General features: G+C 32.3%; 1 protein-coding gene across 9 annotated transcripts in view; it reads right to left on the bottom strand.

Moving 5' to 3' along the window:
- OSBPL8 (oxysterol binding protein like 8) overlaps positions 1-26,901 on the bottom strand; it is a 206,475-nt gene that overhangs the window by 28,354 nt on the left and 151,220 nt on the right. For all 9 annotated transcript variants that reach the window (XM_031937859.1, XM_031937860.1, XM_031937856.1 and 6 more), the window contains 10 exons: positions 26,251-26,422; positions 24,168-24,405; positions 23,384-23,568; positions 19,817-19,898; positions 19,390-19,488; positions 16,936-17,032; positions 12,762-12,860; positions 5,616-5,713; positions 2,870-2,959; positions 1,765-1,901 (listed from right to left, as the gene is read on the bottom strand). In XM_031937859.1, coding sequence (XP_031793719.1) covers positions 1,765-1,901; positions 2,870-2,959; positions 5,616-5,713; positions 12,762-12,860; positions 16,936-17,032; positions 19,390-19,488; positions 19,817-19,898; positions 23,384-23,568; positions 24,168-24,405; positions 26,251-26,422 — 1,297 coding nt within the window. The remainder of the gene's footprint in view (positions 1-1,764; positions 1,902-2,869; positions 2,960-5,615; positions 5,714-12,761; positions 12,861-16,935; positions 17,033-19,389; positions 19,489-19,816; positions 19,899-23,383; positions 23,569-24,167; positions 24,406-26,250; positions 26,423-26,901) is intronic.

Raw genomic sequence — 26,901 nt, 5'->3', positions numbered from 1 at the left:
AAGGATGGCCAGTGTCACCAATCTTATTCAGTATTGTATAAGAAACCTTAGCAATAGCAATAAGAGAAGAAAATGAAATAGAAGGAATCAGAATAGGGAATGTGGTAATAAAATTATCTCTTTTTTGTAGATCATATACTTGGAAAATCCTAAAGACTCAACTAACAAGTTCATTAAGATAATTTCAATAAAGTAGCAGAATATGAAGTAGACCCACATAAAATCATCAGTATTCATATATATATATATATATATATATATATATATATATAGGATCTTCCAGGAAGAAACAGCTAGAGTACTCCCCATTTAAAATTCACTCTGTACACTATAAAGTACTGGGAATATGCCTACAAAACAAATCCTGGATCTATATGAACAAATCTATAAAAACTTTGTACACAAATAAAACCAGGTTTAATTAAATGGAGAAATATTGTTTATGAGTAAGCAGGCCCAAATATAATAAAAATGACAATCTTACCAAAATTAGTCTATATGTTAAATACCAACCCAATTAAATTATCAAAAAAATATTTTGTAGAACTGAAAAAAAAATGATAAAATCCATTTGGAAGAACAAAAAATAAAAAATATACATTAAAAAAAAAAACAACTAATGAAAAAAATGGTATTGGCAGCAGTACCAAATCTTAAACTATATCGTATGGCAAAAATTATCAAAACTATTTGGTATTGACTAAGAAAGAGAAAGATAAATGAGTGGAACAGAGTAGACCTACAATCTATTGTAGCAAATGAATATAGTAAACCAATGTCTGACAGGGATAAAGACTTAAGTATTGGGGATAAGAATTCATTTTCTGATAAAAATTGTTGGGAATGATGGAACCATTTACCAAGAAGGTCAAAATGGATACATGACCTGTATATAAAGGGAGAAAATGTGAAGAAAAGGAACCTATAACCTATCAGATTTACGGAGAGGTGAACAATTTTTGAACAAAGAGATAAGAGGGTATTATGATATATAAAATAGATAATTTTGATTATGTACAAATTAAACCAATGTAGCCAAGATCAGAAGAAAGCAGAACACTGGGGGAAAAAGACTATTCCTCAGATAAAAGTCTCATATCTCAAATATATAAAGAACTTTGTTAAATCTTTTAAGAATGTGAGACATTTCCCCCAACTAGTAAGTGATCAAAAGATATGTCATTGTCACATTCCTCCATCTGTAATTTCACTTTCTGTAATTTTGTTCAAGTAACACAGACTGCAACCCTCCAGCATGTAGTAGAATGCGTTGAAGAACTTATGTGGCTGAAAAATAACAATGTAACAAACCTACCAAAAAACCTCTCTAAATCCTGTTAAGATGAAACTCAGATAAACGACATTTCCAAGATCACATCTGGAACTGACAAAGCTGTGTATTTTTTTAAATCTAAATTTTGTTTTCTTTCCAAAGAATGAGTACTGGTGAGCTAAATTCCATGAGAATAGGATTGTCTCTTTCATATTTATAGTTATTAACAAGGGCCCCCAAAACAAAATACTGCCCTAATCTATACATAAAATAATAGATATAGTCTTAAAGGAAAATAAAAAGGCTGCATACATAGTGAAATGCTAACCCTGGAGTTAGAAAGACTTGGCCCCACACTATATATACTGACTATATGACTATTAATAAGTTCAGGCCCAAGTAGTTGGAATTTACTCACATGAATTTTCCTTCACCCATGAAATAACAACACAAAAATAAATAGGCTTTACCGGAAAGCAAAGTATACCTACTTCTCTGATTCAAATGGTTCCTGTTCTTCAAATTTTACAGTGTGCCTTATTAGTCTCCGCTGTTTAATTTCACTAGTTGGATTCCAGAAGATCTCTGAAGAATCAGTCTTTTTATCATTAATAATAACTTCACTATCCTGTTTAAAATAATCAAAAATTGGGTTATCTTTAAAAATTCCCTTTGTTTTTACAGATTTATATTGTTACTGAGTGCCAAGTACTTAAAAATGTGATGTGATCAATTTTTCATACTTACCCCTTATCTCAAATTTGATTGGCTAAGATATGAACTTTATGGTTTCTTTTGCTCCTGAATCTTCTGAGAGTCTGCACCAATTTCAGTCTCTAAATTTATTCAGTCTCTTTCCTATATAGATCAAATTATCTAAGATTTTCTACAGGATTGAGACTTTCAATTAACTGAAGACAGTACCTACTTTTAATTTAAGAACTAATAAATCAAAATATTTTTATAAGATCTTTAATAGAGTACAACATTATTCAGAAATGCTACCATGAAACTTGAGGTAGAAAATTTATCCAATAGAAGAGTTTCAGAAATTGTTTTCAAACATGTGTATACATACATACATACACACACACACACACACACATATACACACACACACATCTATAGGCTGTTAAAAAACATACTGACATATGCATATAATTAGCATTTTAATAAAAAATCTTTAGACAGCGATATATGCCCATTGCAAGAGGCCTCAACAATAAAATCCCACAAAATGACAATCCAATGACAATAGTACAAATGTACCTCTTCATTAATTTTAGCTCCTCTTGACTAAAGTGGATGAAAACTTTATATAAGTGTGCTAATTACAGAACAGGTTTAATATATCATTTCTTCCTTCTTATAATGCTGGCTTCACAGAAATTTTCTTAGTCTTTTAATGCAATGTTTGTTTCTAAAATATTAATTGTAATACATTGTGAAGAAATCCACTGAATTATAAAATAGTTTGTCTAATAAAGTTCTATTACTAACATTTTTAATATAAAGATGGCACTCGTGAATAGCAAGATTAGTCATAAATTTTCATTTTGATTATTTAAAAGTCATTTTGTAAAAGTTAATACTTACCCAATGGCCTTCCAAAGTAGCCAACACTTCTTTTCCCAGTTTAAGCTTCCCTGATATCTGATTAACACAGTCACTGCTACCTAAAAATGGCTTTAAAAAAAATTTCTTTCATTTTAAAACTATACATATACAACAATGACCACATAAACAAAAATCCTGCATAGTTGGTTTATTTTGAAGCCCTCATGCAATAATAAAGTATTTTTCATAGACAGTGTCTCTGGGGGAAAATGAGCAAAATATAATGAATCAAAAAATATATATACACACACAAATCAGTAGATTCATAAAGAAATCTCTAACAGAAATTACAGAAACTACAGAATTATAGAAATAACAAACTACTTTATGAGTAAAAAATTTAAACTTAAACAGATTCAAATGAATACTTATCAACTGAGTACTGTAGCACCATTATTATTACAGAGATCATTATCTTCATTTTCAGAAGGTGAAGCTGAGGCTCAGAAGTTGTTGACCATAACCACACATCCCCTAATGAATCATTGCCCTTCATTTCCTGATTGTACTGATTTGATTATAAGAGCTTCTCAGTATGATATAATGGAAGCCACCTATTTTATATTTTATTATTTTCTCTATCCTTTGTTTGAGTACTTCCACTCAGCCACAACTGTTATACAGCTCTTTTCTAGTTTTTTTTTTTTTTAATAGTTTGAATCTTTTGTTTCACTAGATAGTGTATTCATGTATTAAGTTTATTTTGGCATATGGTTTACGATGTTGGGCTAAGCCAAATTTCTGCCAAACAGCTTTTTATTTGTATATCCAGCAATTGGCACAATATCTAGGCAAATTATTAGTAAACGCATGCTAACTGAATGACTAATTTTCTTAGTTTATTCAAATACTGAATCAATTTTCTGATCAATGTCAAATAAGTAATTTATATTCTTGGATTTTTTTTTTTAGAACACAATTTATTTAGTTCATTTTTAATTCTTTCATATTAGTTTGCTTCAATCTACTTTTCTGTTTTTAATTACTACCTAATATTTTAATGATTATTACTTTAAAATATGATTTGAAGGCTGGAAATGATATCTCCCCTTCATTAATTTCCTTAAGATTCTAGAGCTTTTATTGTTCAATTGAATATTATTATTGTTTTGTTTAACTTTATATGAGTACCTACTCTATCTGATGGTCTAGCATTAAATCTTTAAATTAACATCATTTTTATTAAATTTTATTCTAACCATAAGCAACAATCCTTATTCATTATTTCTTTAAAGAGTTGTTTTATAACTATATAAAACTCAATGTAGATTTAGTGCCAAATATTTTAAACTTTTTTTCCTTTTTTTAGTTATTCTGCATGAGACTTTTTTATTATTAGATTTTGTCATTGTTATATAGATATGCTAATAATTTTTCAGATTCACTTTCTATTCTTCTATTTTATTAAAGGCAATAATGGCTAGAAACTTTTCTTTTTTGATTCTTTCTTGTTTTCTAAAGAAAACATTATTTCAAATGTAAATAAGGATAACTGGGGTAGCAAGGTGGTGCAGTGGACAGAGCACCAGCTCTGAAGTCAAGAGGACCCGAGTGCAAATCTGGTCTCAGACACTTAACACTTCCTAACTCGGTGGCAAGTCACACAACCCCAATTGCCTCAGCATTAAAAAAAAGAAAAAAAAAAAGTAAATAAGGATAACTGTCTTTTCTTTGCTATGTCTTTAGTTTCTTCTTTTCATCTTAACTAGCATTTGAAGAACTGTATCAAATTTTAAAAAAAGGTACCTTGTTTTGTTCTTTACATTTTATATTGAGAAAGCTTCTAACTTTCTCTCACTTCAAATAAGGCTAAATGCTTTTTAAACATACATTTTTTTATACATACATAATGCAAACTTGTACTTTCTCTGCAGTTTACTGTCTTATTATAATGTTACCTATAGCAGTAATATCGAACTCAAATAGAAATGAGGCTCACTATACAATGCATAATAAACCCTATATGAAGAAATTGACTTGTTTAAAATTTAATTTATTTTATTAAATATTTCCCAATTGTATTTTAATCTGGTTCAGGCCACATGCTTGAATATTATGAACCTAGTTTAGAAGTTAAATCACTACCCCAGGGTCAAAAAGCCAGTGCATACCAGAGGTAGACATGTACTCAGTTTGTCTTCCTAGCTCATTCTTTACCCATTACACGAAGCTTCTCTTGATTTAATAAATGTTACTTTAAACATTGACTTTCGAAATGGTATATAGAAGATTCATGAACTTGCTCTTCATCAAATAACTGCTCTTCCATCAAAGAAGACATTTAGATATTTATATTTTATTAATGCTAAATGTACATATAGTAGAATGAGAAAAAAAGGATCTTTAATATTATGTTTAAAAATCAAAATCTTAGTAAATGAAGAAATTTTAAACCATTCTATGTTACATGGTGTGTAGGTTTTTTGGTCTAGGAGGAAGTTTGTTTTTTCTTTTTTTTAACTCGGCCTAACAGCTGAGATGAATCTTATAGCTTAATATCATTTCTAGTGTGTAAACACAAATCAACTGTAACTTCATAGTGTCTCTAATATATTACTATCTATTCATGCACTTGGATCTTGTTTTCATTATGTCTACAATGTGTGTTTCCATCAATACTATCTTAGATTCTAAGCTTCTTGGATCTATATGTACATAACCCACTTTGTTCACCCTTAACATAGCATTCCAAAGCAACTCGGATAGTATAGTAAGAGATTCTGACCTTTAATTTGAATTCAAGTATCGCACTATATCCAGTTTTCTGACATGTAATGTTAACAGTTCCCCCAAGCTCCAAAGTCATTGTTCCATACAAAATTCCTAAAAGAAAAAAAAATAATAATTCCGGAATATTTTGAAGAGAACAAAATATATAGCAGCAACAAATATGCCTTTGTAAAGAAAAAGTCAGAGTACAAACTGAATCTACGTCTATAACAAATTATTTTGTTGTTTGGTCAGTTTTCCATAGTGTCCCTGATTGGGGGATGACGACCGTGAAACTGTCCTGACTTTGGGGTAAATGCTCGAGAAACTGTCCTTGAAGGGGAGAAAATTTCCTCTGGGAATCAAGATAAAGTGGTTTCATTCTGTTATCTTGGTGGGACATCCTAAGTCCAAGACTATTCCTACTTGGATCAAACTTAAGTGGTCTCATTTAGCTGAAGATCTAGATTTCTATAGACCTCTATTGAGCTGAAAATTAGCTCCTCAAGACTACTCTTGTTCAGTAAATACTCTTTTTCAATTGGAAATCTCCGCTTGGGGAAGTAATCTCATTCAATTTTAAAAGAGCAAATTTGGGGTTCATTTCTTGGCAGAAGCCCAAAGCAGGAATATGCCAGGCCAAAGGACTCTCTTTGGCATAGCTGCCTGTGAGGACTCCCTGCCCACTGAGAAGACACCCTTTTCTCAGCATTAACCCCTCTTTATCTCTCGGCCAAGACACCTCTGCTACACCTTTACTTTTCTGTCAGGACCTTGCCATTGAGGAAGTCAGCCTCCTAGAAAAAGCTGACTTCTCAGTGCCAATAAACTTCTTTTTGCCAGTCTAACTCTTTGGGTTTATGAATTCTTTTATGAAGGACCTGTGCTGACCAGAAGGGGTTCCCACAACTTTCTGCCCTGTGCCAAATCTGATCCTTTGGTTCTCTGACTGGGAAACCCTCAAAATTCTGGATGAGGTAAAAAGCCTTTTTTTGTTGTCTATTCAATAGCTAAGACACTCAAACACCCAGTAAGGTCTGAGTCTTCGGAGCCCCAGGCCCGAGCAGAATTCTCTCAGGGACGCTTGAAATGGGAATTCCTGCATTCTCTGACAATAAGCCCCCTTAATCAGGGAGCGTTTTGTCATCTATCTCTAGAGACCATCTAGAGACAGATGAGGAGCTATAGAATCAGGGAACCTAAGGTTTTTTTCTGGCAAAAATGAGACAAAAACACCCCTGCTTCTAAAAACCCTTCCTTAAGCAGAGACAAGTAAGATGCTGAAATTTGCTGGGTGGGAATCAAACTCCCTCCATCCAGCCCCTCTAGACAAAGGAGCCTTCCTTTGCATCTCAATGTACTCCTACCTCCCTTTTGTGAACTAAATCCTGGGACTGATTTTAACCTCTGCCCTCTGGAAGAAGCAGCTGAGACTCGGAAGTGCCTCTTTCAATGCCTAATTCTTCCTAGACAAAGGAGAAACCTGGCTATTCTGGGGACCCTACCCAACTTTTCGTGGGGTCCAAGGACAACACCCTCCTTGATCTGTCCTTGGGGGATAAATGGAGGAAACTGGAGAAGCCATTTTTGAGCCCTCAAGTTTCTCCCCTTCAAGGAGAGTTTCTCAAGCATTTACTCCAAAGTTAGGACAGTTTCAGGACAGTCCCCCCATCATCCTAAATCTTCGTGACCATATGGGAGATTTTCCTGACACAGACACTGGAATCGTTTCCATTTTACAAATGACAATTTCCAACTCATTTTACAAATGAAGAAATGTGTTGAGATGTGAGAAATGGGGGTTGAGAGATCCTGTTGTCAGTTCCACATGTTCTTGGCTAAAGAATTCACAATCTCGAAAGGTGAGGTTTGTGGCAAAAATGGGTTTATTACACTAAGAAGAAAATATTTTCAACAGCAGGCAAAATCCTATTAGGATTTTTAGTAGACATGGGTTTATAGGCTTTTGGTTATATTGGATTTTTGTGGCCCGGGACTGGGGGGCAATTTGAGGGACTAATTTTCAACTCAATAAAGAGTGCTGATTATGCCTTAGGCTAAGATCTCCAATTGAACTGCAGGAGGATATTACTCTCTGGGAGTTTTCTCTATGAACAAGAGAATGGGGCCCCTCCCAGAGGGATTTGAGATTTCTAACCCAGGACCACCCTTCTCTCAAAGATCACAATTTACATCAAAGGGAGGCAAACAGGATTATATGACTTGGGAGGATCACATAGCTAGTGTCTAAGGTCTGATTTGAACTCATAAAGAGGAGCCCAAGCTCTACCCACAGAAGTAAATGGCAAAACATTCCAGTGTCTTTGCCAAGAAAATCCCAAATAGTCAGACACAACTGAAAGACAAATGGATGACAAATGTAAGAGTATGATAATTCAATAAGAAATTAAAGAGAATCTAGTTAAAACACAGCAAGACTTTTGTTTTTGGTCATCCATGAAAGCTTATAGTTTGGATCAAAAAAGATCAGTCTGACCAAATGAAATTAGTGTCACACTCTACCAGTGTCACAAAGAGCTTTTTTCAATCTTCAAAATAAAAAGACATTGAAATGAAAACATCTTTCATTGTTAATTAGTTAGAACTTGAGTCATTAAATTGCCACCATATGTAAGGCTTTCAAAGTATGTTTTATCCTTTATATTCTAGCAATAATACAATTCACAATGGCTATTTTTTCATCATGCTTGCTTCATGAGAACAGTATAGATGGTCCCCTCAAGTTGGCATTTCTAGTACAACCAAAACAATTAAATGGTACATACTCTAATAAGCCAATGATATGAGCACTGGTTAGAAATCGAGAAACCTTGGTTTTGATGCTAATGTTTCCACTATAATTAGCTATGGTAGTTCAGGCAAAGCATTTAAATTGAATCTCAATTTCCTTATCTATAAAATGAAGGAAGAGAACTACATTTAATTTAGTAATTCAATTAACATTAAATAACTATTCATTCCTTGGAAAGTACTATTATGCTAGATAGCGGTAGAGATACCAAGATTAAATAAGACAGTTCTTACCCAGAAGCAGCTTAGGATCTTATAGAGAGAAAAAGAAAAAAAGCATCCCTTATAGGAAGAAAGAGACCCATCAATAAGTCCTTTTCTAGTTTTAAATTTCTATTCTATTCTAAAATGAATGGGAACCAAAGAGTAATTAAGGACTTATTTATAAAGGAATGGGGAGGGAACACAGGAAGAGAAAGAATAAATTTAATAAAAGACTGTCCTCATAGGATCATTACATTTAATGTAATATGTAATGTAATATCAAGATTGTCAAGCATGCTCCTTGAAAATTGAGATATCATTACAGGATTAAGATTAATGTTTTGATTGGAACAAGAGGTTTGGCAATTGTTAATGCTGTAAAATTACCCATGTATATATCATGTAAATAAAAGGCTATTAAATAAAAAAAAAAAAAAAAAAAAAAAGATAAATGTTTTGTAATCTGGAAGAATGAGTCAGAATTCTAAATGAACATGGAAAACTGGAAAGTTATCGAGAAAAAATATAGTGAAAATACTACAAAGATAAAATGTGGGGAAGGGGCACTTTAATAAAGAATACTGTATTCTTGTAAATATGGAATAAGAAGACCAAAGTAACAACACAAATAAATGATATACATATTAGAGAATGATAGTACCTTAAGCAAGCATTAAAAGAATCAACTAATGTTCAAATACTACCTTTATTTTATTCAATATTGCTCCTACTCTTAACTAGCAGAAAAACCTGTACTTGATTTTGAATTTTATAACTAAAGAAGAGATGAAAATTTGGGACAAAAATCAAAGAAGAGGCAAAGGCGTCAATAGTTCCAAAACACTGAATAAGGAATGAAATTATTCAGTTTAGAAAAAAGAAAGCTAAGAATATGATATAATACTCTATATGATATAAAAACAACTTAGACAAAAGATGGTGACTAGTAGTCCTTTACCTCTGTTGAGAAAAGGAACAAGCAAAGAAAAGGCAAGGGAAAAAATTCCTCTATGAGGAATTTATTTTGTGTGTGCGTGTGTGTATGTGTGTGTGTGTGTGTGTGTGTATGAACTATAACTACTAAACACTAGAAAAAAACAAATTCAGTGATGCAATCCTACCAATAGTCTTTTAAAAAACACTTACATTCATCCAATAGTAATTATCTATAACAAGGAAGTAGTTGATCTTTCAACACCTTTTCAATAAAATATATTATGCTTAAAGAAACCTAAAATGGCAATTCTTCTCATTTGTAGATTAATTAAAAGAAGAGACGAAACTAAAATAACAATGGAAAAGAGACAATTCTTTAAAATTTCTAGCTATTCTCAGATCTCATACTATTTCTCCCATCTCTAAAAATTTCCCTCATATCTGTCTGAAAGATATTCCTTCTCCATCTTTATCTAATGAAATGCTTTTTCTTCTTTCAAAGTCCAACTCAGATGATCTGAGAAACCTTTCTCCAAGTTACTTCTTCCTTTCTCAAATACTTCTGGATTTTTCTTTCACCCATATCTCATTCTACCTTATATTATATATTATATATATATTACATATTATATATATTAAGACTATAAGGAGCTGTGTGAGGGCTCCTGTGGTTTTTTTTTCTCATTCTTGTATTCCTAGAGTACAATGTTTTGCCCACAATAAGTGGTTAATGTTTGTTTAATTGAACTGAAAACTATTGCTGGTTCAGTTATCTTGGAGAAGCTAAATAATGATCATTTACTATCAAATAAATTAAACTCTATAACTGAAATAGAAATATAAATCAGTTGGATTGTCTATAATTACATAAGAAAGTATATACTTGATTAAAAATATTCCCTTTGATAAGATCTTTGAAAATTTTGAGTAATTAACATTTTTCTTATACAAACAACTAAGTATTTCCCAAAAGATAAAGATTCTTAGAGCAGAAAATGTTAGAATTAGCTGAGACAGTTAATCAGAGACAGATCTCTATTTTGTATTCTTATCTGTAGATACACAAAAGCCATGGAGTAGTACATAAAATGAAAAAATATATATATTATTTCCTTAAGTTTAAAAAAGTAACGACTATAAAGCTTCTTTATGATTTCAACTAAATAGCAAAATATAAGAACTGGAAGAAACCTTAGCTTAAAAGTGATGTTCAAGGATCTATTCAATGTATAAATGATCTCAACATTCCCAATAAGTAATTTAAATATCTCAAAAACTAGGGAACACAGGGGCAGCTAGGTGGTGCAGTGCATAGAGTACCACCCCTTTAGTTAGGAGGACCCGAGTTCAAACCTCAGACACTTAATGTTTCCTAGCTGTGTGACCCCAATTGCCTCAGCAAAAAACAAACTAACAAAAAAACAACTAGGGAACACACTAATACACAAAGTAGCCCATTTTACTTCAGATAATGTTAAAAAATACATACATACATACATACATATAAAAGAAATGGGTCCTGGGCTTTAAAGGATTTAAAATCTAGCAAGATGATAAAATATATGATAAAAATCAGAAAATGTTAAGTATATAAGAGGACGAATATAACAACTAGCATTGGTATAGTGCTTTAACGTTTGCAAAGTCCTTTAAATATGCTAACTCCTAATCCTCACAATAATATTGTGGAATAGTTGCTACAATTATTCTCATTTTACATGAGGGGAAACTGAGATAAAGTGAGGTTAAGTAATTTACTTGCCTAGGGCCATACAATTAAGTGTCTGACACAAAATCTGACCTAAGGTCTTCTTGATTCAACTTACCCAGGAGATGTTTTTTATCTATCTACTGCACCATCTAATTTACACAGTACAAGGTGCTATGAAATCATATATAAGAAAAAATTTCCAGCTTGGGGAAATAGGGGAAGTTTCATGAAGGCAGTATTAAGCACATGGGGTTTTCTAAATGGGAAGGAGAGCAACAGAAAGAGGTGAAGCAAAAAGGTGGGGAAACATTTCTTCTGGGGTATAATAACTTAAGAAAAGTTTGAGGGGCAGCTAGGTGGCGTAGTGGATAGAGCACCAACCCTGAAGCCAGGAGGACTTGAGTTCAAATCTGACCTCAGACACTTAACACTTCCTAGTTGTGTGACCCTGGGCAAGTCATTTAACTCCAATTGCCTCAGCAAAAAAAAAAAAAAAAATAAGAAAAGTAAAGAAAAATTTGAGCAAACACAGTACAGTAATAGCCTGCAATTTGTATTGTTTCAGTGTGTTCTCAGGTAAAAAAAAAAACTATGTGAAGGGTGAAAAAGTAGATTGGAATCAGACTGTGGAGCATACTAAATGCTAGATATGAGCTAAGGCTTATCTGATATGCAAAATAGAGACATTAAAGTTTGCTGAGTATACTGCAGTGTGTTTTCACTGATATTTTAAAAAACTAACCTGGATGCAGAGCTTGGGATGCTTATGGGACCATTCAGATAAAAAGATACCTAGTAGCCATATAGAAACAGGATTCTAGAGCTTTTGAGGGATGAGGAAAAGGGGCTAGAAATGAACACTTTGAAGTAACTCACATAAAAAATACAGATGAAATTATAGTAGAAGGTGAAAGAAAAAGAAGGAGAATGTCTTAAGAAGAGGAGAGAAAAAAGAAATGCATTAAGAGAAGGAACTGTCAAAGAACCAGGAGAAAATCTGGGCTTTGAAGCCAAGGGAGGAAACTATTATAAAGAAGACAATGGTGAGCAGTATCAAATGTTGCAAAAAGGATAGGGAGAAATAGATTTTTTTAAAACAAGCCACTGGATCTGATATTTTGAAAGAATATTTTTACAGTATAATACTTCATGTAGAAATTAAGAGAATAAGGGAATATTATCAGTCAAATTCTATAAGCAGGTGAAATAAAGTAAGAATTAATGGAAGGAAATTACATCAAAGTATAAGTATGGTTCACCTTTCTCTTGAAAGGTGGGACTAATGTCAAGAAAAAATTATGGGTGAACATCTATGATTCTACATGATAGATACCAAAACAGCATACTGTCGACAGGTGATGGCAGAACTCAAAATTGAGTTTCTTCAATCTAATCTTCAGCAAATAGTACTCATTTGAAAGATATAAAAAATCCAGAAATTTAAAGTATTTAAACTAGACTTTTCTGTCAAATTTGCTCTGAACATTTATATTTATTTACCTTTACAATGAGCATATGGCATCGTCATCACATAATCTTCACCTCTATTCAAAAAAGTTAAACGTGCTTCTCCTTCCAGTATAGCAGATAGAGAATTTCCTGAAAGAAGTAGTTCATTATAATTATACAGAATATATCTAAATACACTTACAAGATAATAACTTGGAATACTTTAAGATAGCTTGACCTCTTTCCTGTCTTCACTAATGTCTTAATTTGATATTTAGAAATCACTCCTGAGAAATGACTATTTAAAATTATTTAATATAATGAATATATTTGTAATGATATACAAGTAGAATAAAGAGTGTTAATAGCCTATAAAAACATAAGGATACAACTGCTATCATTTTGAATATATGAAAGCACAAAGCAAAATAAAAACCACCAATGAATATTTCTCAAAACATAGCTTTGAGTTTTGATTGTATCTCTAAGAATATTCCAAAGTAGTTCTTGAAGCATGAAGAGCAGAGACAAGTTTTGCTTAAGAAACGACTCTTGTATTACTAATATTTCAGAATTTTCACAAAAGCACACGCACACACAAAATCTATTTATTTTGGTGGTTTATTCTTGGAGTTTTGCCAGTTGCTTGGGGTTTATGTTTTTTGGTTTTTTGAGTTTGTTTTTTAATGTAAATGGTATACATTGTCCTTCTAAATGCCTGGGTTTATCCATTTCTATGTGACCATAATTACTCAATGGTAAAAAAAAAAATAAGTCAATTGCATTTTATGTGTAACTGGGATATTATCACACGTCAATTTTCTTTCTAAGGATGGGGGGAGGGGGAAAGTAATCTTCTCCAATCTAATCTAATTTTTTATATCTGCTAAGGAAGATTAGATTTCATTTATCCAAGTAAACTCTAGGCTAGATTTCATGTTTTCTTTTGCTTATGCTTTACACTGAAACCTTTTGTCTCCTACAACTTATCAGATTCTTTATAAAAATTTTTTTTTTTTCAAATAGCCCATCCTATAAAAACTTTCCTCCAAAATAAATGTTGGATAATGCTCTGTATCTTATTTAAATGACTTTTTAGATCCTGACTCAGTTTTTGGATCGTTTCTCTCTCCTGCCAAATCCAACTCCTAATCTTTATTATGCATTGTTGTTTCAAATTCTACTTGGGAAATTTCCTTTTTATCCATGTATACCTTACAACAATTCTAGTTCAGTACTTAACCAATTCTCCCCCACATCTACTATGAGTCTAGCTGATCTCTCTGCCTCTAGCATCCTTTATACTACTGTCAAAGTAACCTCACTAAATATACCATTAACAGAACCATAGATTTGGAGATGAAGGAACAAAACATGTAATTCAGTATAATTCCCTCCTTTTATAAATTAGAAAAGCTGAAGCCTAGAAAGCAACTTGCCCCAGGTCACACAAACTATAAACTACAAAGCTGGGATTTAAACCTAAGTCCTCTACATCCCAATGGATTACTCCTTCCACTGTACCACATCACTTCTCAAGAAAAGGCCTATTACAATTCCTAGAATTCCCAAGGTCTCCCATTTAAGCTTGATCCTGATTAATTTCTGAGAACAGATGAGAATAGGTGCATTCAAGGCACTAGGGCACTCTAATAATGACAAACTAATAGTCAACCTTTTTGGTAATTTCCCATTGTCTAATGAAGAAATTTCTCATAATAGCACTCAAAATGCTTCATAAGCTAGCCCCAATCCAGCTTTCTAGTCTTAGGAAGTTTTATTTTCATACTAGTCCCTCTTTGACATATTCCATATTTTAGACAAAACTGGACCACTTAGACGCCAATGAGTAGTTTTCACCATGCTTACAATGGAAGCCTTTGCTCACCGTCCTCTTTTCCTAGAATGGATTCTTCCTTGTCTCTCCTACCACTAGTTTCTGATTACTCAAATATCTGCCCTTCCTTCATAAAAGTTCTCCTTCTTTCCCCCTTTTTTGTCTAGACCTCCTTTTTTGCACTTATATATTGTTTTGTAGAAGTAATTTGTATATAAAGTTCTCTTCATTAGACTCTAAATTTCTGAAAGGCAGGGAACCTGTTTTGTTTCACCTTCATATCTAAGTACCAAGTACAATGTAAAGTATATATGAAATGTTTGCTGTTGTTAAATTATAGCTCTGAAAATTTTCTTCTCATCCTCTACTATATGTTAATTTACATATTAATATATATTATACACACTACATAAATCCTTTTCGTAAAGAAATATTCAATAAGAGCATCATTTGTGGATGGTTGTTTATATATCTATCCCATACAATATGTGTCTGACTCTGCTACCTCTATGAAAAATCCTAATGGGCAAAATCATGTGGGAAACTTCCTTGACACTAGCAAAGCACCAAGCATTTTAAAACAATGACTATTATTCTTTTCATTACTGTGAAAGAATCTCCTTCTAATCTAAGATTAAGTATGCTTCTTCTCCATCAGTTAATCTCTGGATTTTAAGAATTTTAAGTCCCAAGACTAAGGATTTCTTTACAACTATCACTTACTTTAAGAAATAGATCTATTTTTTTTTTAAACAAAGTAAGCCCAGCTTTTTTCTGATATCTTTTTCCATTTCAAATTTAGGATTAAGACACAAATATCAATGGACTTATAAGAAAACTTCCAATAACATAAAAAATTACTTGAGGAAATAAGAAGCATATAAGCTAGCAGGGAGTTGTCGGTCCTAACTACAATTCACTTTCCCTATGGGGACTTTTCCCTCTGCTATTGGTTATTCCATGTCTTAAATGGACTGTAAGAATTACTCAATGGCCTAATTCCCAGTTTGTGGCTACAAAAACTTAGCTCCCATTTGTATTTATCAAACTGAGTCACAATACTATATTTGCTCAATGTGTCCTACAACTTAACATGATACTACTATTTGAAATGAAATATATACAAAACCAAAAAATTTTACTTTTTACTAAATTAAGTTTAACATTTTTCTAATCCATAAACTCAAGATTCCAGGTATATTATACCATTTGTTTGAAGAAAAACTGTTTCAACTTAGTCTTCCCTTATCTATTTCAGAAGAGAAAAACATTTTTAAAAATCCCCCACAAAGAATGTCTAACTTGCCTTAAATTTCTTTCTTTCTTTCTTTTTTTTTTTGCTAAGGCAATTGGGGTTAAGTGACTTGCCCAGGGTCACACAGGTAGGAAGTGTTAAGTGTCTGAGATCAGATTTGATTTCAGGTCCTCCTGACTTCAGGGTTGGTGCTCTATCCACTGCACCACCTACCTGCCCCTTAAATTTCTTGGTATCATCATTAAGATGCTTTAATAAAATTTTTCTTTCCTTTCGTATTGATTTACAAGAAAACATAAGCTATGCAAAAAATTCTATTGAATATTTTAAAAGGGGAAGCCTACAAATACCTAGTCAAGTTGCATTCTTTTACAGTAACTGAAATTTGCAAAATCACAGAATTTGAGAGTTGGAAGCAACTCTGGTGAACATCTAATCCAAATCATACATGAAGGGATACCCAACAAGTAGTAGTCAGTGACCTGATGGTCATGCCCTGGGATGAGGACATGGCCCAAGATCACCAAACAACTCTTCTTCTTTTCCTCTGTTTATCTTATGCTACCTACCACACATCCAACTCCTTAAACTATACCAAAACACCCTACATAATAAGAGCAGGAAAAAAGCAAAAAGGGACTAGAGTTATCTCTTTTTCAGAAGCCCTGAAAACTGACCAGAACTATTTTTCTTACTTCCAAATCTAAGCCAACTATAAAGCCCATTCATCTCATTCCTCTGAAACTGGGACATCTTTCCTTGGAATAAAGCATTTTGCTTACTTAAATTATTTATCTTTTTGGTCAGGAACTCCATTCAGTCGGCTAACCTATCCTTGGATTAAGGCTCACACTATTCGGACAGAAGCCACAATTTGACAAAATCGGAGACAAAGGAGCTCTGTTCAATGCCTATCTTCAAATGTTTGTATGGAATTTCTAACTGCATAATGGTCATTTTTGCATAATAGCATCATAACACTAGTTGTGGACTGACAAAATCAGCACAAAAGGTACACCTACATCCAAGTAAATATGGTTGATGAAATGGGCATTAACTACACAAAAGCACTAAAAATTTAAGGCATGAAAGATTACCATACTCTGACTAGCTAAAGTTGAATACAAACTCACCATAGAACTTGGACTTGGCCAGGATACTACCACTAAGGCAAAACCCATCCTTTCGGTTGCTAATATAGAAGGCAGAAATAGGTGGGTGATGGGACACCTATTGAACACAACAGGAAAAATAATAATATAAGTATTACTATACTGTATCATCTTAAATTTTATTAATTAATTCCTAAAAGTATACTCTGAAAAAGACATTCATAAGATAAAAACCCGAAAAGACCATGTATAAAAACTGTGGTTCAAGTCTTCATACATAATACTGAAAAGATTTTAGAAAATCAATGAAAACACTGCTGAAGCTATTCCTGCTTAGAATCACAGAAGGCTTGAGAGAAGAAACCTTGGCCATCATGGAGCTAAAGCATGTGAAGCTGAGTAGTGGAGTAACTCTTAGATCACTTTTACAATCAAAGCAAAAAGTCAGGATAAGCTCTCCTAACTTTGCTCTTTTTTGCTATAAGCCACCTCCCTACTTCAAAATCATGTGTGCCATCTGCTTCCTGAAATAAAATCAATGCCACATAACATTTTGTTTGTGAGGTTTCGGTAGAAAGGACCTTCAACAGAACACTGAGTTCACTGCCTTCATTTAAAAGTGAATAATTTGAGATTCAAAAAGGTTAAATGATATATCACATATATGATAGAATCAAGATTCGAACCTAGGTCCTCTGACTCCAAATCCACTCAATATTTATCTAATGTATTTCCTCTTACTATATCGTGGTACCTTCAAAGCATTTGCTATGCTCAAAAAGATCCAAGATTGTAAAGATAAATGGGGATATAAATATTATTAGATTTTAATTATGTAAAAAATACATCTATTTTGATGGAAGGAAACATACATTCAATTAAATACCTGCTATATATAAGACACCTTGATAAGTGCTAATAGGAATACAAACACATGGTTTCCTTGCCCAAAAAATTTAGTCTAGTTGGAAAAACAAAACAAATACATAATGTTAAATAACAACATATGATAACAGGTTTAATATTAATACAACAATCCAAGATATATAAAATAGTACAAAATTGATATAAGCACAATAAGTAAATAATACTCATGTGCTTAATTATAATAACAGTAATAAGAGTTAAGAGGAAGGAGATAACAATGAGCTAGAGTCATCTAACAAAGTTTTTGAAATAAGAAAGGATCTGAACCAGGCTCTGAAAAATGAGCAGAATTTGGATAAGCATAAAAGGCTAGGGAAAGGCAAGAAGAAAACTGCTTTTTAAAAGTATGAGAGAAAGAATAAGACATGTTCAGATTATAAGAAGATATGTTCAGCTTATAATAAATGTGCCAGTTAGTATGGGAGTCAATAAATTAATCAGGATCAAATATTGAATAGCAGGTTGGGCTAGAATATGGAAAAGTGTTTTCATGTCATATTAAAATTTTAGATTTTGTAAGAAAGAGGAAGCCAATGAAGATTTTTGATCAAAGGAATATTAAGATATTGCTTTAGAAAGACAAGTCTGCAGCAGGAAAGTCAGCCTAGAATAGGAAGCTGAAAACAAGAAGACAAAGTAGTATTCTCTATTGAAGTAGTCAAGACATAAAAGGTTGAGGGAATAAAGTAGGATGGTAGCAACAGAAATGAAATAAATGAAATAAAAATCCTGCCCTATGTAAAAAGATAAATGGAAAATAGTAATTTACATATACAAAATAATCCCTATAAATAGAAAGGTCACCCAGTAAAAATATATTTATTTTATACACAATTCATATGAAATCTATATATTTGTCTGAAGATTAGAAGTAACTAGAAAGAAATAGAGAATTTCAATAATTAACACTTTTGTAGCACTTTTAAGTTCCTCAATAGGTGTTAGTCCAGTCTCCATTTTACAGATGAGGGAACTAAGACCCAGAAATGTTATGTGAATTACCAAGGATCTCAAAGCTAGTATCTGAGGACAGTCTTAAGCAGTAAAGACGGCGCTCTAACCACTTAGCTACTTAGCCACTAGCATAGGGAACAATACTCAGTAACAAAACCCTTTACAATGTGCCAATACTGGAAAAACAATAAACTGAATTGTATAGGATTCTCTCAGGGGGATTCTCTCAGGGGTCCATGATAAAAGACCATATTTACAGCTGAAATAATATCATAATAAGGATGTGCTTTTATTTAAAGAATATATATGAAATATATGTTGGGATGTTTTTAACAAACCAAAGAGAAATGAATCTCTGAAAGATCAACAACAGAACGTAGGTTTACTTATTTTTTTACTAAATAACTTTCATGGATGTGGTAGTAGTGCTTTTAAGAAAGTGAAAAAAGTAAAAGCCCACTTATTTACCAAATATCCATAAACTTTTGTTTTTAGCTGGAACATTAATTAGAAACAATTTCCACCAATTATTTTCTTCAAAAATAGTCCACTGACTTCAAAATCAGTTTTGCTTTATAGATATGTTGCTCATACCTGTTCGGCAATATAAAAAGTTTTGCTGTTTGTTCTTGGATGAACCCAGAGACAGCGGAAAGTCTCACCAAGTATAGGATTATATGGTTTCTTTAATCCCTAAAGAAAAAAACACCAAAAAATAGGTTTAAAGTTTGTCATATAGATAACAATCTCTAAAAGAGTCCAAAGGCTTAACATTTCACATAGCAGTAGGTATTCAATGATGTTGTTCCCCGATATAAGATTAATTATATTACATAATGATATTAACCATAATCAGATTTAACATTAGGAAGCAGAAACACCATTCTGTTAAACCAAAAATACTTAATAATAAAATTGACAAGAAACAAAGATGCTTCTTTTGAAAAACAAAAACAAAAACAAAAACAAAAACAATTAAAAGTTCTAAACAATAATGAAGAAGCAATGATAGGCAAATTACCTTTGGTTTTTTATAGAATCCTGACAAATACCATTTCACTACCCTTTTTAAGCGGAAATAAGGATTTTCTTCAAGAGATGCCCTACAAAATAACAAAAGTAACATGAGATGACTAACGTGAATCTTCTTTAATCTAAAACAATTGTATTGAGTTGAAATATAAAATGTAACAATGAAAAAATTATGTTAATAATATTTAAATAATTGGGGAAATGGGGAAATATCAGTTTATTTTCCAGACAGAACCAGTGAAGTAGTTTAAACTAATTCTTTGAAAGGCATTTAGCCATATGAACATCATTAATGATGATGTGCCAAATTCAAGGACAGTTCATCAAAATTGATGAGTAAAGAAAAATCATTCAACAGAATTTATAATGTTCTTTAAAGGAGTGAAATACAACCTCAATATAGTTTGTATTTCACTTATTCTTTAGAAGAATGTATGCTACCAAAAACGATACTTTCTTTGCAAACATAACAACTAAATTACAATTTAGAAAACAAAGACCTGTTTTAGAGTAACAATATCTATGATAAACACAACAGTTAACTTTTCTATACATTAAGCATTTGCTTCCCCAAAACAGGAAACTTATTTTTTTTTTTTTTTACAAAGTACACTCCATTTTTACAAAGCTCTAACCATTAAGGCTGAAATATACCTCTCATATTATTGGTCATCTTAGTTTTTAAGTTTAACTCTTCAGAGAAAAATTCAAAGTTTCATTTAAACAGAAAAAAGTGATTGGTTTCTAAAAGTTTATTTTTATAATTAGATTATCTAATGGAAATATTTAGTGTAAATCTATAAACCTCTTAATAATCCTTTACAAAAGTTTTCAGAGGAAGAATAAGATAGATCCCATGCACCTAGGGAAGTCAGCCCCAGATGGGAGATGTTCAACATGTAAACTCTGAGACATAAAGGGAAATGTTTCCAATGAGGAACAAAAAGGAAATATGTGTGAAGGGATCAAGTTAGATACATAGCCAACTTAGAAAGAAATGTACAGAAGGTGACAGGCCAGATAACAGAAAACAAATGGTGAATATAAGAGCTTAAAAGTACTATAGTACTGTAAAAAATAAATAAATTAATTAAATAAAAGGGCTTATCAACAGAATAAGTTATGGCCAATAAAAGAAGTGAAGGACAAATAAAATGCCTTGTTTCCCCCCTTTTTAGAGTTAAAATGAAAGAGATAAAAGGAAGAAAAGATGGGACCAATACCTGAGGTGACTGGAGTAATGACTCAATTCTTATTTGATTTCTAATTTTCTTTCTTTTTTTTTTTTTAAAGGTTTTTATTTTAAAAACATATGCATGAATAATTTTTCAACATTGATCCTTGCAGCCTTGTGTTTCAGATTTTCCCCTCCTTTCCCCCATTCCCTAGGTGATAAGCAATCCAATATATGTCATACATGTTAAAATATATGTTAAATCCAATATCTGTAAACATATTTATACAATTCTTTGCTGCACAAGAAAATCAGATCAAAAAATAAAGTAAATGAGTAAGAAAACAAAATGCAAGCAAAAAACAACAAAAAGGGTAAGATTGTTATGTTATGATCCACATTCGATTCCCACAGTCCTCTCTCTGGGTGTAGATGGTTCTCTTCATCATGAGATCACTGGAACTGGCATCAATCATCTCATTATTGGAAAGAGTCACATTCATCAGAATTGATCATCCTATAATATTGATGTTGCCATGTACAATGATCTCCTGGTTCTGCTCATTTCATTTAGCATCAGTTCATGTTAAGTCTCTCCAGGCCTCTCTAAAATGATCCTCCTGATCGTTTCTTATAGAGCAATAATATTGCATAACATTCATATATCATAACATATTCAGCCATTCTCCAACTGATGGGCACAACTCAATTTCCTGTTCCTTGCCACTACAAAAGGGCTAACACACCTGTGGGTCCCTTTCCTTTAAGATCTCTTTGGGATATAAGGACTCGGAACTAGTTAGATGGTCAGGCTCAAAAAACAACTATTAAAAATTTCAATATCAATATTGAAGTAATATTCCAAGGAAGTAACCCAGGATGATTTAGATGAATGCACTGTATGTTTACAAAATTGGCAGGTGACAGAGAGCCAATAGTCAGGATCCAAAAGTTTAAACTAAACTTAATAAAGTTGCTCGAGTTTAAGCTAACCAGTTTAAATCAGCAGGGATAAAAGTAAAGTCCTGCATTTGGTCAAAAACAAAAAATGATTTTTTCACAAATTTGACATGGGAAGATGCGGTTTGAGAGCAGATGTTCTAGAAACAATCAGGGTGAGAGAAGATAGTTATGCAAAAACTTAATGAGTCAGCAATATGATGTGGGAGCAAAAAAAAAAGCTTATGTGATCTCAGGCTGTGTTAAGAAGGACATACATAGCTTTCAGGAAGGAAATGAGTCTTATGTTAGTTTAGAGCCTTATATTCAATTCTAGATGTCAATTTCAGAAATACACAGAGAAGCTGGAAAGTGTCCAGAGAGCAATAATCAGGATGGTGAATGGTTGTGAGACAAGGGCTGTGAGAAAGAAATGGGCGTTTCAGCATAGGAAAGAAAAAGACTCAGAGAAGACATAATACTAATAATAGTCAAGTATTATAATACTAGTCAAGTATTTGAAAGGCTATCAAGTAGAAGAATGATTAGATTTGTTTTGTTGCCCAAAGATCAGAATCAAGCAAAAAATGGCCAAGTGGCCCATTTGATATCAGAAGAGAATTCCTAATGATTAATATGGTCCTAAAGGGAAATGATCTGTTTCAAGACTGAAAAGTCTTCAAGCCAAGACTAGATAAGCCATCTGTTGGATTTGTTAGCATGGAGATTCCTTTTGTATGTGGAGTGGACTAGGTAGCCACCGAAGTCTCTCTCAACTCTCAAATTTTGTGATTCTGCAAAGCTGCATATCTGTAACTCTGGGAAGTATATAGCATAAAATGAACTCTTTAAAAAAAAAGGGAAAAATTATTAATCCACCTTTCAAACTCATCTTTTTATTAATTAATTTAAGAATAGATCTTTAATTATAGTGGACAGACAAGGCCCATGTCTTAGATTATTGCTATTTATAAAGTACTGGCAGCATTTGTCATTATTCATCAGGTAGAAACAACTTGATTTTGTACCTATTAGAAATCAAATTTAAAGAAATAAAAATTAAAGTATCAGATGACACACTTCCTTAGCCTGTACTCTCAACCAGTGTCCTAAGGTCTTTTATTCACAAGAAGAATGTTGTTCACCTCTGACAGGGCATTATATCTGTTCCTAAAGTCCCTCTGTTTAATTGAATCTGTCTAAAAAGTTGATTTGATAAGAATCTTTCATGCTGCTTAACCTGGTCCTATTTGTCAGAATTAACTAATTATATATACTACTCTTTCTTTGTTTTCATAAAAAAAATCCCAAAATGTATGAAAAAGAAGGTATAATGGTAATCTTATAATCAAATTACTTAGAAAGACAGAATTTAAAAAGACATTTCTGAGAACTAAAATATTATCAAATATTTTATGTTTTAAGAGATAAGAATTCACTTACTCAGAAAGGAAATCTGCATGATAGTAGTAATCAGAGAGTTTATCCAGAAAAGAACGAGGTTCCAAGATAAATGTAGGCAGAACAACCCTGGACAAGTCCATGCCTGGCCGCACTTGTTTCAGCAGTGTCCATATAAGACTTTTGTTTTCTTCGGATACAGTTTCTGTTTGAGAAGCCTCACCTGCCTTTAACAATTAAATGAAATTATTTAAATACCCCATTTACACAAAGATGTTTGAATATATGTGAAAAATATTCACCCTATATAATGGATAAAGTATTCTTATAAATTAGAAGCTTTTTAGCTTATAAATACCAGTTATTAAAAAGTACACAAAATAAATGTCATTAGATATGAAGAGTTCTAAAAATTTTTAAATATATTTAAAAAGTTGTATCAAATCATTACATATTATTTTTATGTAAACACACACACACACACACACAAAAGAAAAAAAGTTCATATTCTTTTGCTAATTGCCTGGAATATCACAATCACCAATTACAGTCCTGTTTATCAGTTGAAAAAATTTTAAATGCTCATTTTTAAGTGTTCATTTTTTGGGAGCAATGCCTCTCTTTATTTTCTGAAATATCCCACAAATTAGTGAGCTATGGAAAAATAAACACAGGTAGAATTTTTTGTATTTAAATAGAAATAATGCAAATGCCTCTTTGATTAAAAACAAGCAATTGTTGATGTAAATTATTTTCCAATTTCATTTCAGTTAAGTCTCCAACTGTTACAATGCAAGACATTTGACAAACAAATGCAGGTTCTCACCTCTCCAAGTTCTTCATGACCCTGCTCTGTGTAAGTGGTCTCTTTCAGAAGTTCAATAGGCTCAGGTTCAATGTAGGAATCATCCTGTCTTTCTGATGTATCTGTGTCACTTTCTTCACTTTTCCCAATTCCCTCATTGTCAGATTCATCATGTTCATGATCATTTTCCTTATCAGATTTATCAGAGTACATATCTTGGTCCTTAAAATGTTGTCTTTCAATTTCACTGTCATTTAATCTGTGGTAGAAGAGAATTAAAAATACAAGAACAAATAGTTTCATTTCTGATAACAATAAATTTCTACAATCTGTTTTTAATATTCAATAATTTAAAAACATATTTGGTAGATTAGGATTTCTTTCCCTTAAGATGACACAAGTTCACAGAGGCCTGGGCCTAGAATCAGAAAAACCAGAGTTCAAATCTAACCCCAAACACTTAAATTTGACATACAGTTTATGACTGTATTTGCCTCCAGTTTCCAGAACTATAAAATGGAGATGATAATAATAACATCTACTGAGAACAAGGGATAATTTACCTATTAGATCTTTAGAGAAGGGAGGAGTTTATGGCCAAAGAATAATTAGAGAAAATTATGAAATGCAAAATGGAGAACTTTATTTATATTAAATTAAAATGGTTTTGCACAAACAAACCAACACGGCCAAGATCGGAAGGAAAGCAGAAAGCTGGGGAAAATTCTAAAATATATACAGAACAGTCAAATTTATAAAAATATGCCATTCTTCAATTGATAAATGACCAATTAAAGCCATCTATAGTCATATGAAAAAAATTCTAAATCATTATTGATTAGAGAAATGAATATTGAAACAACTTCAGATTGACTAAGATGACAGGAAAAGATAATGATGAATATTGGAGGGGATATGGGAAAACTGGGACATTAATACATTGTTGGTGGAGTTGTGAAATGATCCTACCATTCTGGAGCGCAATTTGGAACTATGTTAAAAAGGTTATAAAACTGTAAATACCCTATAATTCAGCTACAGACCCAAAGAAATCATGAAAAATGGAAAATGACCCACATGTGCATGTTTGGAACAGCTTTTTTTGTGGGGGCAAAGAATTACAAAATGAGTAAATGCCCATCAACTGGGGAATGGTTGAATAAGTTATGATATATGAAAGTAAATAAATATTATTATTCTTTAAAAAAATGATGAACAAGCTGATTTTAGGAAGACCTGGAAAGATTTGTATGAACTGATGCTGAGCAAAACCAACCTGGTGATGAGTCTCAGAACTTATTATTTAGGCTGATGATCTTTGGACAACAGAGATAGATACATTCTTAGAAAGAGACAAACTAGACATTTTCAAAGTGGTTCTAGTTTGAACAGACCTTACAGAACTACTCTCTCTTGGCATAGTCTTTAAGAGTTCAAAATCACTTCCATGCTACAAAGAAGCTGAACAGAAGAGGGCATACAAATATTTGCCTCTTCCTTACAACAATATGGTGCAAATATTATCATATGATCATCCAAATCCATTTTAGAAATGAAGACTTAGGGTCCATGAAACTCCAATAACTTGTCCAAGGTCATATAGCTAGTTAAAATAGCAAAATCAGGATTCAAAGCTCGTGTTTTCAGGTCACATTTGCCTCTCTAACATAATTCTGGATCGTGAGATTACAGAGATAAAGGAGTTTCATTAATGAAATAAAAAAAAAAAAAAAAAGGAAAAGAAAAACCCTATATTAAATAAGGCAAGAGAAAGAGATCCAAGCCTCACAGTACAATATTCTTATCTTTCAAGAGAAAACTTATTGCTAAAAAGGGGAATTAGACAGTATCAGGACAACTGCTGGGACCTTGCAGGAAGTTATATTGTGTGGTTTACATGTTATCAATAAAGATCTAGATAAAATAATAAGCCCACCAAATCAGTGCCTAGCTAGCTGACAAGAAATTTCACCTTCCACTAACAATTAAACAAGTTTTAGGTCATATTTTGGATCATTAGTAAAATTATGAGTCTCTTTAGAGAATTCAGAGAACAAAACTACTTTTCAAACTATGGCCAAGCCCAGTGACAGTGTCTACTTACTGGAAATTGTCACCACTATGAAGATTGTTAGCACGTAGTAAGCCATACAAAGTCACATGTGTATTTTCTGATGACATGGTCAGGTCATGTTCTTTACCTTCCCTGATCATTGTGCGTTTAAGAAGACTGGAACATTTCAAAGCCAATTCCAAAGCATCCATCCAGCACCTACCTAAAAGAATACATATACTATTTAGTGTAATTAAACAATCTCTAATATTAATATCCATTTCAATTTAACTATTAACCAAGAAAATATACTATTTTCACTGAGAAAATGACACTGTCAAAATCTTAAAAATTAACAAAAGTTAATTCAAAAGTTAACAAAATACAATTTTTTCCCCTTAAAACCGTGATATAGTTTATATTACTTTTGTCATAGTTCATTCAAGCACTGATTCATAAACTTTATACCCCCAATTGAGAGCCATTGTGGTGTAATAAATAGAAAGTTGTCCTTGCAATCAGAGAAAACACAATGTGGCCTGACAAATAAGTCACTCACCTCTCTCAGTTCTCTAAAAATGTTCCCAAAATTATAAATTGAAACATATCTGCCAACTTGTATTGGTAGAAGAGTTTTCTCACCTAGGACCAACCAGTAATTTGATTGGTACAGAGAACACCTAAGTGAGAAAACTCCTCTAC

This window comes from Sarcophilus harrisii, chromosome 5, assembly GCF_902635505.1.
Source record: "Sarcophilus harrisii chromosome 5, mSarHar1.11, whole genome shotgun sequence".
Lineage (NCBI taxonomy): Eukaryota > Metazoa > Chordata > Mammalia > Dasyuromorphia > Dasyuridae > Sarcophilus > Sarcophilus harrisii.
Note: the sequence above shows the minus strand (reverse complement) of the source record. Positions and strands in the feature narration are given on the sequence as shown.